The sequence below is a fragment of the Ricinus communis genome, chromosome 8 (genome assembly GCF_019578655.1).
Source record: "Ricinus communis isolate WT05 ecotype wild-type chromosome 8, ASM1957865v1, whole genome shotgun sequence".
NCBI classification, from domain to species: domain Eukaryota; kingdom Viridiplantae; phylum Streptophyta; class Magnoliopsida; order Malpighiales; family Euphorbiaceae; genus Ricinus; species Ricinus communis.
Genome location: NC_063263.1, coordinates 16,382,595 through 16,402,810, shown reverse-complemented (window position 1 = coordinate 16,402,810; position 20,216 = coordinate 16,382,595). Strand labels below are relative to the sequence as shown.

Genomic DNA, 20,216 nt, shown 5'->3' with positions numbered 1-20,216 from the left:
TAATAGAAAAATGATAAAATTATATATAAACTTGAATATGATGTGTCAAAAATATATACTAATATCAAAACAAGAACTCTATGTATCAAAATATAGTTGTATGTGTTAAAAAAGTTTTATATCTCATAATTTTATATATATATATATATATATGTGTGTGTGTGTGTGCATATAATTATTATTGTAGTTATGTTTAACTAAATTAATATATGTTATAATCAAAGAGACCATATTAAAAAAAAATTAAACTGAAAAGTTACTGAAATACAAAAAGAATAATAAAATAATTGAAAAAGCTTACAAATTTTCTCTATGTAATATATTAAATATATCATATTTAGTAAAATTATTTATATAACCTCTAACTTTATAAAGAAGATAGAGTATGAGAGCATCTTAACGGTGTTCTTTATTTTAAAGAGTATTTTATTTATATTTAAATATAAAAAGTAGAAAATTTTATTTTAGTCAATTGGTTTCTTTATATTTTTATTTTTATTTTATTTTATCCAACAAGTATTAATATTTTAATTTTTTTATAGAGAAAATTATTTATAATATATTAATTAAAATAAGGATAAAGAGTTGGCTTTCCAAATGTAGAGAGATAAATTTACTTTTTATTTTATATTTAAAAAATAAAAAGTATTAGGGTCCTATTTTATTAAATGACTTTTTATAATAAAAATTTTAATTTATATAAAGAGTCTTTTAAAAATGCTTTAGGCATCACAATGTTGATATCCTAATTCATTTAAACATAAATGTCAAAAAAAATTTAGATTTCATTATTTGTTAACACATTTTTTGAATTTGCTGGTACATAAGGATTTGTTAGTATGGACAATTTCATAGTCAAAATTACGTCTATTTTTTCTCAATGTAATAATTTTATGAAATTATATTTATATTTCCCTATATGTACTCAGTTTTGATATGTTCTATTAATTAAATACATTAATATAGTGCATATTTTACTTATATACCACTTACAATTAGAATAATTAAATTAAATTACAAATTTTTATAACTACATCTAATTTAAGTTATAACCTCTCCTAGTAATAAAATTAATATGGGCAAATAGTATAACTACACAGACATTTTCCTGTATCATGAATAGTAAAAGAAGACATATTTGAACTTTGAACTACATCTAAATCAATTTTTAATTCTTATAAGAACAAATAATAGATAGGAAAGTAAAAGATTTATGAGAATGAACATGATGTCTTCTTATGTTTCCTTGGGTCCTGATGTAACATGTTCAGAATTGGGAGCTGTAAAACATGTGTCCTTCACTACTACAGAGCAAATTAGTTCATGCAGGAATGCATGTGTATGGTCTGCGGGGCTTCTACAGCGACAGTACTTTTTGTCTTTCTTCGTTTTGTAACTGTTCTTCCATTAATAGTTTCGACTTCACATTCACGGTGAGTTATCAACGACAAGATATTGGAGAAAGAGAAAAGTACATATCCGGACTGCTATGTTTAAAATCTGTAAAATCTCGGTGTAAAATTAGTTTTTGTTGTTAATCATATCTTATGAGAATATTACAAGAAAGAGGAAAGGATGGCCAATATATCAAATTAATAAATTGGGTGATAAACCTTTGAAAAATCCTGAAAGAGCATGATTTCACAGTAAACATAGGCCAGTTGTGCATGCTAATGGATATTCTTAGTTCTTGCATTCTCTACATTAGGAGAATGCAAGAGCAAGAAATGCATTTCAATTATGCCTATTACGACCATACTGGCACTATTCTTGCCGCAACCACTTACACTATGAGCGACCTGATATGCATTTTTCACAAGTACAACCGCTGCATAAATTAAAATCATAAATGAGGTCTGGTCAACCTGATGTTTATGCAGCATTATGTGATTGGACATGTACACATTTGAAATGAAGATGAATTTAATTGTATTTAGGAAGAACTGTCATAATTATTTCACACGAACAATATTGAATTATCTGTGAATCCTGAAACACTCATCTAAATAATGTTGATCAACACTGGACATTCCAGTTATTGAGATTGGCTTTGTCTGAGGAGACACTTCCATCTATGTTGCTGCAAATCCAAACACTGCAATATTACCTGCAGACCACTGAAGGGCCACTTGCATGACAGATAATATGCAATCCTTCTTAGCAGAAAAATGTTGTTCCTCAATCCTTAGCAAATCGGGGTCTGTAATTTGAGTTACGCCACCAGGTACTGACTCTTGAACCCATTGCTTCATGCTTATTTCCTCATTAAACATATCATCTGTAGGCTTTTTTCTTGTGAAGGTTTCCATTAACAAAATACCAAAACTATATATGTCACCTCCAGTTGAAACAACTCCTTCTGATCCATACTCTACAAATACATTAATTTCGTTTATTTATTACAATACTAAGGAAAAAGAAAAGCCTAGCTAGTATGGCATTATACTTTACATAGAAACTAGATACATCACCTGGTGCCATGTAGCCAACAGTAGCTAATGTGATGGTCTGTATGAAAGAATGCTCATCACCAAGGAGTTTTGCAATGCCAAAGTCAGTTACATGAGCAACCATGTTCTCGTCTAGTAGGATATTGCTGGGCTTTAAATCACAGTGAACTATTGGCATTGCATAACCATGATGAAGGTACTCTACTGCTGATGCAACATCAAGCATTATGTTCAACCTCTCTAGGAGTTCCAAGAAATGTTTCGGAGAACACAACCATTTTCAAGGCTATAATTAGGCATGAACTCAAGAACTAAGGCTTTAAAATCAATGTTGATATCACTGCAACTTGTTATTATTTTGACAAGATTTCGATGCCGAATCATGCGCAATACTTCACACTCGACATCAAAACTCTTGAATGCTCCTTCTACCTGCAAATTGAAAACTTTTACTGCAACACTCGACCCATCTGAAAAGTTCCTTTGTATACTGACCCAAAACTCCCTCTACCAAGCAAGTTCATCTCGTTAAATTTATCTGTTGCCTGCTCAAGCTCTCGATATGAAATTCTTTTCAATGTTGCCAAAGGTAACAATCCTTCAGTTATCCGCATGTTCCTTTTGCGAGACCTGATGAAGATAATAGCAACAGCCGCCACTGCCAAAATTGTTAATCCTGTCGCCATCAAACCATACCTCAATGCAAGTTTACTAGCTGCCTTTGATCCTTGATGAGTGCTAGTTTCACAGGGCTGAACTTGAAGTTTAGCGGCACCACATAGTCCTTTGTTCCCCATAAATGATTTAGCTGATAAATTTATAAAAGCTCTTCCATTTGGTATCTCTCCTTGTAATTCATTGAAAGACACATTGAAATATGTGAGATACCGGAGTTCCTCCAAGGACTTAGGAATTTCTCCAGAAAGATTATTGTTTGACAAATCCAATAACTGCAAGCTTATTGCATCACCAAATGATTGAGGGATAGAGCCTTCCAATATTAACAGCTAAAGAAAGGTTTAATAGAGTCTTAAGGCCTCCTATGCTAGATGGGATGTGACCTGATAATTGATTTCCTGATAAATCAATTAGTGTCACAGCTTTCAAATTGCCAATATCTACTGCGAGAGAGCCACTTAAAGAATTGGATGATAAGTTTAGTTCCAGGATATCTGCAAGTCTCCACAAAGTTGAAGGTATTGTGGAACTAAATTTATTCATTCCCATGGAGAGAGTCCTTAGAGAATTCGCATTGCCTAGGCATGATGGGATTTGTCCAGAAAGCGCATTTACCTCTAAATATAAATAAGCCAAACTCTGCAAATCACATAATTCGTAGGGAAAAGACCCTTCTAATCTATTATAGTGAAGTTTTAATTCTTGGAGCTTCCCTAATTTTCTTATTGTGGTAGGAATGGTTCCCCTCAAGTCATTTGCACCTAAATCTAACCAACTTAAGCTGCTTAAGTTGCCAATTTCTTTAGGAATGGCGCCTGTAATTCCACAATCAAAAATCTCGACCACTTCGAGAGAGGAAGATAGATTTCCAACAGAAATTGGAAGATTGCCATTTAATGGATTGTTACTCAGATCAAATCGTCTCAAATGTTTGCACTTTGTCAAAGAAGAGAACAAGCTCAATCCTGAAGACGAAGATTTGACGGTCAGGTGATTTACCCAGAAAGTGAAAACCTCTAGACTTTTTAAATTACCAAGCTCGTCAGGAATAGGGCCGTAGAATGAATTCCAGCCCAAGTCTATGTTACCAAGTTTGGAAGCATTAAAGAGAGAAACAGGAATCGGACCGGTGAAGTTATTATCTTCAATGATAAAGAATTCAAGATTTGGAAGATTTGAGCTCGAAGGAAGATAGCCTGATAGTTGATTAAGAGCTAATCCTATCGCGGTCATCTTTGAAGCATTATAGATTCCAGAAGGAACGAGTCCAGAAAGACCGTTAACGTTAAGAATAATTTCTTCTAGGTGAGCAAGGTCACCGATCTCATCTGGAATGGTACCTGTCATAATTCATAGCTGTCATTTAACGCTATAATTTATAAATAAAAAATGTTTATAAGGTTACTAGCACTAAATTGAATTTACATAATCATAATTCAATAGATGGTTGATAATATTTTGTATAAGATGAGATTAATTTGTTTATTTTATAAATTAATATATTAACTATATTTACATAAATTAATATTAATTATATTGTAATGTTATTAATACAATAAATTTTAAATATAAAAACAATACTTTTCCTATTTAATACCCTACATTTTTACCATATGTTTAATACTATTAAGGTATTGATTTTTAAGTATTAAAATTTCATATAATTTTTCATCTTAATTTTGAATCACTCAATTATTAAGTTACTCATTAATTAATTTCCAAATTTCCGTGTTTTAAATAACTTTAAATGACTTTCAGTTTTATTAAATATTTTCTTGAAATGATGAATTTTGGCCTAACTTAATTTTCAAGATATTATAGAGATTATTATGTATATGATTTTAAGTTTAATTCAATGCTTAATATTGGCCTATCAATTTTAATATTATATCAATAATCTATAATTATAATATATATAAAAATGTAAAAAGAATAGTAAAATACAAATTTACTAATTTACTGAAAGAATTTTAGTGATTGTTTAATTATCTTGCTGGTTATTTTATTAATATGATCAATTGCATAAATTTAAATATTGTTTTGGTTCCAAAAGTTAATCAGAAGTTAGCCTTCAAGTCAGAGTTCAGCCTGTAGATATGCGAATTGCAATAATAAGAACTTCTCTTTCAAATATTATTACAATATCATAGCCTTCTTTGCTCTAATGAGTTCTTTTTTATAATAGTATTATCCTAGAGTATCCATAAAGAGTAGGCTGGACTGGGATTTTTATAAAGGGAAGGATCTCATCATATTTCATAAGATCATAACTAATGTCAAACTGAAGATACTAAGAGACAAAATCGTTTTGGATTCATTTAATTTGTGTTAGAGCATAAATATTTATGACTATAAGTTGTTAGAGCAAAGAAGACCATGATATCCTAATAATATTTGGAAGAGAAGTTCTTATTGTTAAATAATATAATTTTTTGTATATTGTAGGGGTAGTTTAGTCTTTTCTACATTCTTAGTATAGCTTTTATATTAGGGTTCATGGTTTTGGCATTTTACACAATACAATACAATACACCAAAATCCTTCTTCAAATCTTAATATGGTATCAGAGCCTCTGGCTCTTGGAAAATAAATTGTTCCTTTTTGCCGTCTTTTTCTTGCTGCTGTTTGTTTGGGCTGCTTATGTTCTTAAGTCTGCTGGTTTTGTGTGCGTTGACTGCCTGCTGGGTCTGCGTCTTCTTCTTGCTGCTGTTATTGCTGGATCTGTGTCTTCTTGCTGCGTCTTCTTCTTGTTGGGTCCTTCTTGGGTCTGTGTGCGTCTTCGTCTTCTTGCTGCGTGAGTTTGTTGTTTGGCTGCTGTGAAACGGTGTTATTTCATATGAGCTAAAAGAAGGTATTTGGACTAAAATTGGTTTTGGAAATTGGTTTCGCTTTCGTTTGTTGGTGTTTTAGTGTGTTGTTTTGTTGATTGTTGTTGATTTTCTGTATAAAAGGAGTGGGTATTTTCTCCTTGTGTTAATCTCTTTGGCTTGTGAGACTATCTGCTAAACATTTTTTTTTCACTGTTAATCTGTGGGCATGATAGCTGAAATTAGGGATGATTCGCTCCAAGCAATCAGTGTTCAATTAGATGGTAAAAACTATGCCTATTGGAGTTATGCGATGAAAATTTTTCTAAAAGGTAAGCGGGGACCATGTGGCACTACTGGATAAATGGGAGGTCGATAATTCAAAAATTATAACCTGGATCAATAATTCTGTCAAACATTCCATAGGCATTTAGCTAGCAAGATTTGAGACAGCTAAGGAGGTTTGGGATCATCTGGCCAGACTGTACACCCAGTCTAATTTTGTAAAACAATACCAATTGGAGTCTGACATTCGTGTCCTTCAGCAGAGAAATATGAGCATTCGGGAAATTTATGAATCTATGACAGTTTTGTGGGGTCAATTGGCTCTCACAGAATCTGCTGAATTGCGAACCTTTGGGGCTTATGTTGCACGAAAAAAGGAGCAGAGGTTAGTACAATTTTTAATGGCCCTTCGTGATGAGTTTGAGGGACTTCGCGGGTCTATTCTGCATCGTCATCCACTGCCTTCCATTGACTCTGTTGTTAGTGAGCTTTTGGCCAAAGAAATTCGTCTGAATCTGAAGCACCCGGTTGTAAAATAGATCTCTTCAGCTTCTACTCCATCCGTTTTTTCCATGCCTCCTCGAAACTCTAAATCTCATTTCAGACCATCTGGATCTGTTGCTCGGGATGAATGCGAGTTCTGCAAGCAAAAAGGTCATTGGAAATCTCAATGTCCGAAATTGGGCAGAGGAAAACAGTAGCAGTCTCAACAGTGGTCTTATCGACCACCGCCTCTTCACAATGGACCACCCCTTCTACCTCGTCCTCACAATGCTCTATCAACCTCCTCCTTGGACTCATCACTGATCGAACAGTTTCAGCAGTTCCTTGCTTCTCAGCCTCATGCCATGTCTGCTTCCTCTCAAATAGGTTTGTCATCTAGTTCTTCAGGTATATCCCCTTCCTCCTGGATTTTAGATTCTGGTGCTTCAAACCATATGCCACCTAATTTATCATTATTCACTTATCTAACCCCTAAAGTTTTAGTCCCTGTTATGAATGCTAGTGGTACACCTATGCCATTATAAGGTGTTGGTTCAGTTATTACGCCTTCTCTATCTTTATCCAATGTTTATCACATTCCTAGTCTTGCTTTGAATCTTGCTTCTGTTGGTTAGATTTGTGATACTGGATGCTCAGTCTCTTTTTCTTCCTCTACTTGTTCAATTCAGGATCCACATTCTTAGAAGGTGATTGGGATCGGCCATGGAGAAGGAGGACTTTATGTATTGGATCAGCTCACAACTCCTCATACTGCAGCATCTGCTTCTGGTGTTAATTTGTCATCCTTTCGGTTAAGTCCGTCCTCGTCTGTGTTTTATTTGTGGCATTCTCGCCTTGGCCATGTCTCTGTGTCTCGTTTGCAATTTTTAGTATCTACAGGAGCTTTAGAAAATTTGAAAACTCATGATATTTCTGATTGTAGTGGTTGTAAACTAGCAAAGTTTACTGCATTGCCTTTTTCTAGAAGTACTACTATTTCTGTTACTCTTTTTGAACTCATTCATTCTGATGTATGGGAACCCTCTTCTGTCTCTACAAAAGGGGGTTCTCATTACTATGTATCTTTTATTGATGATTGCACTTATGAAACGTCGTTCAGACTTTTTTGGCATTTATAATGAATTTTGATCTCTTGTGAAAATCCAACATTCAACTGTCATTAAGTGTTTTAGATGTGACTTGGGAGGAGAAAATGGTTTTAAAAACCTACTTGCTTTAGATGGTACAATTTACCAGACTTCTTGAACTGATACTCCTGAACAAAATGGAGTTGCTGAAAGAAAACATAGGCACATTCTTGAGATTGCTCGATCCCTCTTGTTGTCTGCAAGCGTTCCTAGTGAATTATGGGGGGAGGGAATTCTTACTTCTGTTCACTTAATTAACAGAATTTCTATTTCTCATAATTCTGGTTTGTCTCCCTATGAAAGATTGTATGGTTGTCCTCCAGATTACTCTTCCCTTCGTGTCTTTGGTTCTACATGCTTTGTCCTTCTTCCTCATGTTGAACGTAGTAAGTTAACATCTCGCTCTACTGTATGTGTTTTTCTTGGTTATAGTGCAGGTCAAAAAGGATATCGTTATTTTGATCCAGTCAATCATAAATTATATGTTTCTCGTCATGTTGTTTTTCTTGAACATATTCCTTATTTTACTATCCCTAATCGTCCTCATAATATATCTATGTCTGATCTTGTCCACATTGATCCTTTTGCTATTGATATTGATGAGCTACCCTCTGCTGGCATTCCTGACATTTCTACTGGCTCCTCCCCTATATCATCTCCTGAGACTGCGGATACTATCGAACCTCGATGTCCGGTACAAAATCGTAAATCCACTAAACAACCTGATTTTCATTATTCTTATTATTCGAGTTCATTTTCTTCTTTTCTACCTTCTATTCATTGTCTTTCTGAGCCTTCATCGTTCAAAGAAGCCATTCTTGATCCGCTCTGGCAGCGTGCTATGGCTGAGGAGCTAACTACTCTTCATCAAACACATACTTGGGATTTAGTGTCCCTTCCTACAGGTAAATGTTCTATTGGCTCTCGCTGGATTTATAAGATTAAAACTAAGTCTAATTGGTCTATTGAAAGGTATAAAGCTCGTCTAGTGGCTAAAGGTTATTCTCAGGAATATGGTCTGGATTATGAGGAGACTTTTGCTCCCGTTGCTAAAATGACCACAGTTCGAACACTCATTATTGTTGCTTCTGTTCGTCACTGGGATATAACTCAAATGGATGTTAAAAATGCTTTTTTGCATGGCGATCTTCACGAAGAAGTTTATATGGTTCCTCCTCCTAGTCTTGATCATCAGCCTGGTGAAGTTTGCAAACTCAGGAAGGCTCTCTATGGTCTTAAACAGGCTCCTCGTGCCTGGTTTGAAAAGTTTTCTACTGTGATTACTTCACTTGGTTTTCATCCTAGCAATCATGACTCTGCTCTATTTGTCAAATGTACTTTGGCTGGTCAAATTCGGCTTTCTCTGTATGTTGATGATATGATTATTATAGGTGGATGATGCTGTCGGGTTTAGTCTATTAAAGTCCGAACTGACTCGTTGTTTTGCTATGAAGGACTTGGATTCCCTTCGTTACTTCTTGGGTATTGAAGTTGCCTCCTCTCTAAAAGGGTATCTTCTTTCTCAATCTAAGTATATTTCTGATATTTTTTAGCGTGCTCGGCTTTCTGATAATAAAACTGCTGAGATTTGTTGTTGAAAGTTTGGTTTATCTCACTATCACTCGTCCTGATATCGCATATGCTGTTCATATAGTCAGTCAGTTTGTTATTTCTCCTACTACAATTCATTGGGCTGTTGTTCTTCACATTTTGAGATACCTCCGCGGCACTCAGTTTCAAACTCTTCTACTTTCATCTACTTCATCATTAGAGTTATGTGCTTACTCTGATGCTGATTGGGCCGGTGATCCTACTGACCGCAAATCAACTACTGGATTTTGTATTTTTCTAGGTGATTCCCTTATCTCTTGAAAAAGTAAGAAGCAGGACGTCATTTCTCGATCCTCAATGGAGGTTGAATGTCGAGCTATGGCTTCCACCACTTGTGAAATAGTTTGGTTGCGATGGTTGCTTGCTGATATGGGTGTCTTTCTGGGGCAACCGACTCCTTTACATTGTGATAATAAGAGTGCTATTCAGATTGCTCACAATTCGGTTTTTCACGAACGGACCAAACATATCGAGATTGACGGTCATATTACTCGTCATCACCTTCAGAATGGCACCTTGACATTGCCTTTTGTTTCTTCTTCCTTACAACTTGCAGACTTGTTTACAAAAATTTTAACTGCTTCACGGTTTCATTTTCTGTCTGACAAACTCTCGATGCTTGTTGCCATCGCCTCGTGAGTTTGAGGAGGGATGTTAAATAATGTAATTCTTTGTATATTGTAGGGGTAGTTTAGTCTTTTCTACATTCTTAGTATAGCTTTTGTATTAGGGTTCATGATTTTGGCATTTTACACAATACAATACAATACACCAAAATCCTTCTTCAAATCCTAACACTTATTATTGGCATTGCAGAACTTGGATGGTAAAATGACAAGTATATCTAAATACTCACGGATCTGACTCATTTTGCTTGCATGCAAATCTCTTTACTATGAATGTGTCCTCAGCTTACTTTACATCTACTCTACAAGGTTCGAGTGCTAGTAAACTTGTTGTATACTCTTTCTCTATTGACGCATCCTTTTCTAAGATAGGTATAGTTAGCTCTATAGACACTCTAGATTTGCAGTCCTCTCCATTTGATATGTCTCCTACCATCTACACCTGCCACCCTAGATCAATTGGGGTTTATATGTAGGACATTCAGTCCAGTTCCTTTCTCCTCTTCTAAGTCCAGTTCATACCACTTGCTAGACATCAAAGGCTCATTGTTGGGCAACCTGTGACAGCCTAGCCTAGAGAAGCGATTCGACGAGGGTGGAAAGTGGACGCCGGTGAAAGGATACGATGTCTGGACAAGGAGCGGCTTCTGGCAAGCTTCTAGAATGACAGCACTCTAAGGTACGAGGGTATATGAATGAATCGAATTGCACATCAAAACAGGGTGGGGAATGGTTGACAACATATATATAAAGAGTTGTAACTAATCATATGAGGTGCCTTTTGGTTGTTTGGCTGTGGAGTTGTAGATCTCCAAAGTTAAACGTGTTTGGTTCAGAAAAATTTCAAGATGGGTGACCTTCCCGCCAAAGGGACAAAAACATGAGGTCAACAGGGGATAAAACGGACAATATATCATGTGATCTGGTTCAAGGTCATTACAAATGGTATCAGAGCAAAACTCCTATAGTAGATGTGTGGTTCGAGGACGAAGCTGGCAGGCATGTGATAGCCTGGCCTAGAGAAGCGGTCCGACGAGGGCGGAAAGTGGACGCCAGGGCAAGAATACGATACCTGGACAAGGAGCGGCTTCTGGCAGACTTCTAGGATGGCAGCACTTTAAGGTACGGGGTACATAAATGAATCGAATTGCATATCGAAATGGAGCGGGGAATGGTTGATAACATATATGTAAAGAGTCAGAACTAATCATATAAGGTGCATTTTCGTTGTTTGGCTATGGAGTTGTAGGAACTCCAAAGTTAAACGCGCTTGGTTCAGAGAAATTCCAGGATAGGTGACCTCTTGGAAAGTTCTCGAACCCGCCAAAAGGACAAAACCGTGAGGCTAGTGGAGGCCAAAGCGGACAATATCTCATGTGATATGATTCTGGTTGTTACACAACCAATCTGCAAGGCTCCTTCAAATTACTCCAATATACTCAACATGAGCTACCCCATCTATTACCAGCTTAGCCCCAACCAAAAGTTTACTCTTTTAGTCCAAATTGGTCCATCTATCAACTCCACCTCTACAAATAGATTTAGATTTACTAACAGACACTTTGCCTCATTTTATTCATTACTTCAGAAGTTCTTATATCATCTACTTTGCCTGACAACGACTTAGGAACCTTTTCTTTGGCTCCTATTAAGAAATGGAAATGATTAAGCTTGTTTGGGTCATGCACAGTTTACTACCATGACTAATGAGGATTTTGATTCCAATAAAGAAAGAACTAAGAAAAGGCACTACTGAGTTTTCTACCTTTGTTATGGAATGCCCCTTTCTCTTTTATACTGACACAGTAAGGAAGGCCAGCCATTATTGGTCCAAGATGGACCGATGGAGCTATTAAGTTGGAATTGCCAGAGTGTGGGAAAAAAATCTGACTATTCGCTCTCTCAAAGGGCTTTGTAATACCTAATTTTCGGATTTGTTCTTCCTTATAGAAACCAGTAATCCAAACACTAGAATGGCCATAATTTTATCAAGTTGTGGGTTCTAATGACTATCTCTTTTTGTATCCTATTAGCAACTCAAGTGGCTTAGCTCTTGCTTGGAGAAAATTATGTATTTTTGTTCAACATCAGCAAGACTTTTTCTTTCATTGTAAAGTTTGTAATTCAAATATAGTTTGAGATATTGTTTTAGTTTATTGTAACTTCATCAACAATATTAGATAATGCCAATTGAATTTTCTCTACTCTTACTATTGTAACTTACACTTATATCATTTATTATTCTGAGTGATTTCAATTCGATATTGTCCTTAAAAGAAAGGCAAGGAGGAAAAGATTTTAACTAATCTCATCATTGACCTTTTGTGCCCTTTGTATTTGATCTATGTTTAATGGATTTCCCATTTTTTGGTTCCTCTTTCACTTAGAATAACCGTAGAGCTTGGCATGATAACATCCAAGATAGACTTAATCAAGCTCTAATCATTCATTCTTAGCAATTACTCCTCTCCAATGTTCGAATGTATCACCTAATAGATCTGGGGTCTGATCACTGCCCTTTACTAGTTAAAACGAATATAACTCTATGCGCTGAAAGAGACAATTTCGTTTTAATAAACGTTGGGAACATAGTTTTCAGGTGCAATCTCTTATGTACACACATTGGCACCAATCTTTTATTGGTTCTCCAATGTTTATTTCTCTTTCCAAACTAAATGTAGGTTGCCCTACCTTAGTGAACCGAATTGAAACCACTCCATAAATGCAAGAAAAGAAACGAATACTATCAAAGAGAACTTGGATCATGTCCATACTTTATCTAGAGGTAGCGATGTTCTATCTATTAGAAGCTTGGAAACTGAACTTCGGCATCTTTGTATTTATAAAGAGCAATTATGGGCTCAAAAAGCTCGTCAAAAAGTTTTTCTAATGTGGTTTTTCATTTTGTGCCTAGGGTTTTTTATACTCTAGCTCATAATGTAGCAAAAACGCTTTTGTTATTTAATCTTGATCTATTTTTGAAAAAAGAATGAAGTGCCCACACCTACGCTAATTAGAAAGAGAATACAAAGTAGGAAACTATAAATAAATAATTACAAAATGAATGTAATATATATTGTTAATCAGTTCCTAGATTTAGTGAAGACTTATTCTTTATAGTGCTAAGCATGCTATTTTACTTTTACTATAAGGATTTTAATATTAAGTAATTAATATTTTATATTCTTTTAATTATCATTATGTCGTATTGTGGTTGTATATTTGTTGATTAATAATACTTTAGTGAGTTGGGCATAGTGTTTAACTCACTCTTTCATTTTTTGTTCAAAATAAGGCCAATTTGAGTTAAATATACAAAAATTTAAATTAAAATGTTCATAAATCTAAAAAAAAGATATACTAAATTAAATCCATACCACAAGGTCAGTGGCCAAACTAAACTTTATTTCATTTTATAACATGCTACTCCTTCTCTTTTGCATTCTCACTAACATGTCTAATGATAGATTTGTATTGGCATGGTCGATATTGTTATTATTTATGCTTTTATTTTTACTACTATTATTATGGATATACCTACATATGTATGTGATGCTAACATTGTGATTACTTATTGTCATTAATTAATAAATATCTTTAAAATAGTTGTTATACTATTGCGATAAAATTTTATAATATTAGAAATATTTTTAAGAAAGACACTTAAAAATATTTAAATTATCATTTTATTCTAAAATATAATAAATTATTATAAACTATTGAGAATTTTATTAAATTTTATTTGTAATCTTATTTTATTATTATTTGTAACTAAATAACACTCGTACAGTTTACGGATAATGACTAGTTATTTATTTAATTTTATCATGTTTATCTATTTTTGCACAGTATTAAAAAGAAGATCCACGCCTACTATTAGAAATCACATGTTGCTAAATAATAATAAATACAAGCAATTTAAAAGTAATAAATTCTAACCAATCAAGTATTAATTCTATTTATTTTAATATTAGTTGAATCAAAGCCTAAATCTATTAGTGGGTTTACATTTCATGAATTAGCTTTTAAAATGAAAGCTTGGACAGAGCCCATGAGACATAGTTATCCCATATTCAACACAGCTCACGAGGTATGTTTACTTGGGGGGAAATGTTGGAGTATTTAGTTGTCCCTTATTGGACTTGTGAAAAAAGTATAAAGAGTCTTTTCATCATGCTATGAAAGCAGAAAAAAGTTTATAAAAATTCCTGAAGAATTGTCGATCTCAGAGTATTCAGAAACGGGGTTTTATTCATAATATTATACACAATTATGTTTTTTTGAAGGAAACCAAGAATAAAAATATATATATAAAAAATCAAGCATAAAATGTCATATTCTTGGATTGAATACCGAAAACTAGTTGTGGAAATCAATTAATACAAGAAACCAGCCAACAATATTGATTTTAGAAGTGATTCTAGCATTGATCATCATTGACAAAGAAGAAATATCAGAGGCTATAGGTCAATTTCAGATATAATTATATAGATTTAGTTTTTATAAAATATTATTGTATTTTGTTCGATTTTATTCTACCAATAATCAATAAACAAAAATCTAGGAGTTATTTTACTAATTTAAGAATTTGGAAATATATTTTTAATATCATATCTGAAAAAAAAAAAAAGTAAAGAAAAAATTGCAACAATGTAAAAAAAATAAAACATATGTTTAATATACTTCTGACAAAAACTAAATCTGAAATATATTATTTTTTGTAAAATATTGTTTCACTTTGGTTGATTTTATTATATCAATAATGAAATTAAAAAAAAAAACAATCTAAAAATTATTTTGCTGATTTAATGATTTTGAGATATGTAGAATATCATATCTAAAAAGAGACAAAAATCGCAATAAGATGAAAGAAATCTTCTTTATTATATATTGAATAAGAGAAGTATATGTTTGTATATTTTTAATACAAACTAAATCTGGAATACGTTTAATGAATTTGTGATTATTTTTAAAAAAATATGAAGACAAACATTTATAAAATAGAAAAAGAAATGTTGTTTAAATATAATGTTAGTTATTTGTTAAGTATATGAAACTAAATAAATAAAATTAAAATTAAAAAAATATACTTTGATTTTTCTGAAAAGAACACCAGATAAATTTAAAAATAAAAGTTAAAATACAGATTTTTTTTTAATTATTTTCAGAATATAGACAACTCGCAATTTTTTTTCAAATAAATCTATTATCCCACATTGAGTAATATAAACGACATTGGACAAAACTTATGATGCATTTTTTTTACTTTAATTAAAGTATTGGAGTATTTGATTATCTCATACCAAGCAATATAAATAATGTAAAAAAGAAAAGACGATTATAACTTGAGGGCAAACCTATTAGTTTAATTTTGGTCAATCTTAATAATAGTTAGATATGTCTAAAAATGTATAAATGAAATAGTAAAATACTTAATTAAAGTCTTGCATTAAAATTTTTAAAATAATATTTTATTACTCATAAGAAATTATATCCGTAGATTGCTTAGATCAATAATAGTTAGATCTAAATCATTGTTTATTGTTAGTCTATATATACTCTTTGTTTCCTCTACTCTAATCCTACTATACATAGACAATTTAAATTATTTCAAGCCTACAGTACAAACAATTAATGACTAATGATACCAAACCTGTTAAGCCATTTTCGCGGAGTTCAAGAGTCTTTAGCCGAGTCAGGTTTCCTATACTCGAAGGTATTGGGCCAATTAAACCACAGCTCGGTAGACTCAGTGTCTCCATGTACAAAAGATTTCCCATAGATTTCGGAATTTCAGTGCCTACAATGTCAAAATATGCGCTCAACGTTATTTTTTCCATTCCAGAGGATAGCAGTTCATCTTTTCAAAAATCAATAGCAGTTTAATTATCAAGCAACGAACTCTTAAATGATACTATTCTTTTATTACAAGAAGTATATGTAAAAAAAATAGGTTTTAAATTTTTTTAATTTATCTTTTTTTTTAAATAATTTAATAGTCGCGTTCTCTCTCAATTATATATATAATTGAGATATTTAGTAATTTATTGATATATTATATATATATATATATATATATATAGAAATATATGCTTTTTACTTCACTTTAGCATTTTTGTATAATTTTATGTGATATTGGCAAAAGAAAGAGAATATGAGCCAAAAATGTATAAATGAGCTTTAATTGGAGTACGGCTGTACAAGGCTTGAAATAAAAATAAATGGACTACCAATATTGCGGGCCTAACCGAATTTATCAAGACTTATGAAGGGAAATTAATTAGTTATAATGTAATTAAAGATAATTATCTTTTAAGTTGTCTATTTTGTTTAGGACAGTGAAAATGATAACTATAGTAGTGTTATCCTGAAAGAATGACTCTAAAAAGAAAAAAAATCTCTACAAGAAATAAAGATGAATTAAATAAGGGAAAGGAGGATCTGTTATTTTTCTCTCTACGAATTTCCTATATATCATCTTCTACAACATTTAGTTAGTCTTAGTATTATTCTTTCAAGAATCAGAGAAACTTTTCAAAATGTGGAGAGTGAGGATCAATCATCTTCATTCCTTGAAGAACTTATAAATTTTGAAGAAGTTTTAATTTTCTGTTTTATATATCTTATTTTTTTCTAATTAATTATAATTACCATTGGATTAAATATGTCAGGTTGAGTTTCATAAGTGTTTAGTTTAGCTTTTTATTTATGTATGAATCTTATATATTATGAGTTCAATAAATGATTTTTTTACCTTCATACATGTATTAGTTTTATTTATTATTATTAGTTAACTATTATATCAATTTAATAGTAGTATTTGTTATGAAAATCTTTAGATTAAAAGTATTAGAAACATCATCTTTACTTTAATCTATGTTGGTATAAGAAACTTAAGTTGCATAATTAGCTTGAATGACTTAGAGAAAACGCACATCACCATCTTATTCATTAGATTTGGACTTAAAAAAAATAAGGGGATTACTAAGTATAAGCTAGACTAAATGTTATTTTATCATATACTTTACATTAATCATTCCAGTTACATATTTATTTTCTAATTATTTAATTTTTTGCTTAAATCTTAAAATCATTCTCAAAACATTAGTTTACAGTATTTAGATTCATTTTTAGTATTTTGTGTAATAGTTGGTCTTTATAATATATGCTTTACCATTTTTTGTGAGATTAATTTTGTTGCGAACTTGCACGTACTATTATTTAGTTCGTACACTTACGATTAATAAGTTTAAGACATTAAATACATATATATTTTCAAAATATATTAAAATAAATTATTTAAAATTCTATAATTTAATAGAGAAACATATAAAAAAAAATATTATCAAAAATGCTCTAAAAATGCATAATAATTAAAGCTTATAACACTCTTGTACAATAACTCAACTTATAGATAGCAACTTTTGGTAAGATCTTATCTTATCATTAAGATTTATTAACATTCGTTCTCAATTATCAGCTATTACTAACGATTCAGCTATTTCCAACTATTTCTTAAAAGAAATATTGATTCAGGAATTATTTGACTTGTTTTTATTTTCAGCTCAAAATTAATTAATAATATTAGGAATAGTTAGAAACCAAACTAAAAACATTTTGATTACAAAAATTTTGTTTAATATAATTATAAATTTTTAATCATAAAATTTTTGTTAATATATATATAAATTTTTAATTATAAATTTTTTATTAATATAGAATTATTTTGTTTAAAAAATTAAATTATTAAATTATTATGAAAGTTTATATTTTTAAGAGAAAAGATGCAGACAAAAGCCTTAATTATCATTGGTAGACCACTTGGGCTCTAATTAATTTTTTGCGTTTATGATATTAAAGTTTAGTTGGTGAATTTAGTCCCACTTCTCCTTCCTTAGGTCGCTATCACTTTCACTATTTTCACCATTATTTTTCTCTTCCAAAATATAAATTTTCAAAAGATAAACTAATTCAATCTTTTAACAAAAAAGAAAAAGGAACTGATTCAATCAAATTATCAAGCTTGACTCTTGATCTCTATTCCATATTAAACCAACTGCATCTCCAAAATCATGATCGTTGCTTAGCAATGGGAGAAGACTAACTTTATATATACTTCAATATTTTTTGAATCAGTAAGGTAAATTAACAATGGTGACTCAGCAAAGTAAAAGACAAAGAGATACCCGAAGAGAAATCAAATAATGATTGAGAATGCTTGGAACAGCCTTCAGGGAAGTAAAAGAGTTTTGGGATGATTAGAAGTATCTGAACCACGATTCCTGCAATGCATGCCATAGCTATGGATCCGATTTTTTTTTTCTACTTCTTTGGGCTAGCTGATGTTAAAACAAAATGTTTCCATTGGAAAAGAGAAAAATAAAGGCACAAGTGGTCTAGGAGTCATAGTTGAAGGATCTGTCTGGTTCTTTTCCCTGTTTTTCATAGAATCAACTTGTAACTGGGCGTTTTTAAATTTCCAACTTACAGAAAGAGAAAAGTGACTTACCACTGAAGTTGTTACCACCAAGATATAATTCCTGAAGCATGGTCAAATTCCCAATATCCTTGTGTATGCTTCCTTCAAAATGATTGAATGACAAAGCTAAAAGTTTTAATTGCTGGCATGCCATCAAAGTGGAAGGAATTGGACCATTAAATAGGTTGGAATTTAAATACAAAGCTCTCAAATTAGCAAGATGGGTGAAGATATTTGGTGGGAGGCGACCCGTTAGATTATTGGTCCCAAAATCGAGTAGCCAAAGTGAAGATATGGTGTTGTTGGCTAAGATGGCTGGCAACAAACCTGAAAGCTCGTTATGGCTGAAATTAATCACTTGGAGTGAAGAAATATTGAAGATACTAGAGGGTATGGAACCTGAAAAATGATTATGACTCAAATTCAGTATTCTCAGGCTATAGAGATTTCCAATGGCTGCTGGAATATAGCCTTGAAGTTTATTAGAAGACAAAGATAAAAGATTGAGTTCTGAGAGATTGAATATCGATGTTGGAAAAACACCTGTAAGAAAAGGAGTTCAAGTTAACAAAAGTAAAGATAACACAAGTACAGGAATTAAAGCAAATAAATTAAGATAAGATGTTAGTCTTGGGTTTTATCATTTTCAGTTCAAATTTGGAAATACCAACATCAGACCTTTGGGACATATAGTTTTGAATTAACTAAAGTTAGCTTTGAATATCAACTAGCTCTTTAAAAGGATAATGACTACAGAGTTAGTTTTGCCTACGTACCTGTAAACTTGTTAGAGCTCAGACTCAATCGTTGAAGTTGAGTGAAGGACCCTATCCATGATGGGATCTCACCACTGAAATAGTTAGTTGACATGCCGAAGGCTTTTATCCGGCGTAACTTGGAGAGCTCATCGGGCAGAGAGCCATGGAACCTGTTGTTGTAGAAAGAGATGAATGCAAGGAATGACAAGTTCCCAAGATGAGGAGGAATTGTCCCTGTTAGGCCCATGTCAGAAAGATCTAAAGCCGTAACTCTACCATGGCGAGCTCCGCAAGTAACCCCTACCCAGGTGCATACAGAGGTAGTAATGGACCAGTTGGCTGCCAATAGGTTATTAGGGTCACGAATGATACGAACTTTCAGGGCAAGAAGAGCATCTTGATCACTGGCGATGTTTGTTACTCCATCGGCTATGCTTACAAAGAAACTATACAACAATATTATCTTCATGCAAAGAATTAAGTAAGTCTTATTCTTCCCCATGACTGTGAAGCTTTAATTCAGGGAAATAGGGAAGTGGGGTTTTTATAGCAATCAAATTGGTCTTACACACATGCCTTGTGCTTTTCTTTATGGTTCTTGTATAATCCAACAACTCCCATCAACGTTGAACATTCTTCCTTCCAAAATTCTAAAAGAATAATAATTGAAAAGAAAAATAAAACAAATCGGTTATTTCTTGTGTCTCTATATCTTCTTGTATCTCTATATCTATATGTTAATTTCGAAACAAAGAGAAGATTTAAATTTTTTGGTCTTTCATTGATTTACTTTTTATTTTTCTCCTTTTAATATTTTTAAATTTTATTCTTATTTTTAATGATTAGGCTATATAAAATTATTTTTTTATTCTCTATTAGGTCTATTCCTTT

General features: G+C 32.3%; 2 protein-coding genes across 3 annotated transcripts; both read right to left on the bottom strand.

The window, feature by feature from the left end:
• Nucleotides 1–1,912: 1,912 nt before the first annotated feature.
• On the bottom strand, nucleotides 1,913–3,414 carry LOC107260725 (probable LRR receptor-like serine/threonine-protein kinase At3g47570). Its single transcript, XM_015726044.2, is given in 4 exon segments — nucleotides 1,913–2,371; nucleotides 2,472–2,705; nucleotides 2,708–2,929; nucleotides 2,932–3,414. Coding segments are annotated over 4 exon segments (1,071 nt in total). The 5' UTR covers nucleotides 3,248–3,414; the 3' UTR covers nucleotides 1,913–2,072.
• Nucleotides 3,413–20,194, bottom strand: LOC112533704 (LRR receptor-like serine/threonine-protein kinase GSO2). 2 transcript variants are annotated; one of them, XM_048377967.1, is made up of 4 exons: nucleotides 19,344–20,194; nucleotides 18,598–18,966; nucleotides 15,742–15,888; nucleotides 3,413–4,468 (listed from the first exon to the last, which is right to left on the bottom strand). In XM_048377967.1, the coding sequence occupies exons 1-4, from the start codon at nucleotides 19,825–19,827 to the stop codon at nucleotides 3,417–3,419; spliced, it is 2,052 nt and encodes a 683-aa protein (XP_048233924.1). In that variant the 5' UTR covers nucleotides 19,828–20,194; the 3' UTR covers nucleotides 3,413–3,416. The 2 variants fall into 2 exon arrangements, with proteins under 2 accessions (XP_048233924.1, XP_048233923.1); XM_048377966.1 differs by having other exon boundaries at nucleotides 18,598–19,110; nucleotides 19,344–20,185.
• Nucleotides 20,195–20,216: the final 22 nt, after the last annotated feature.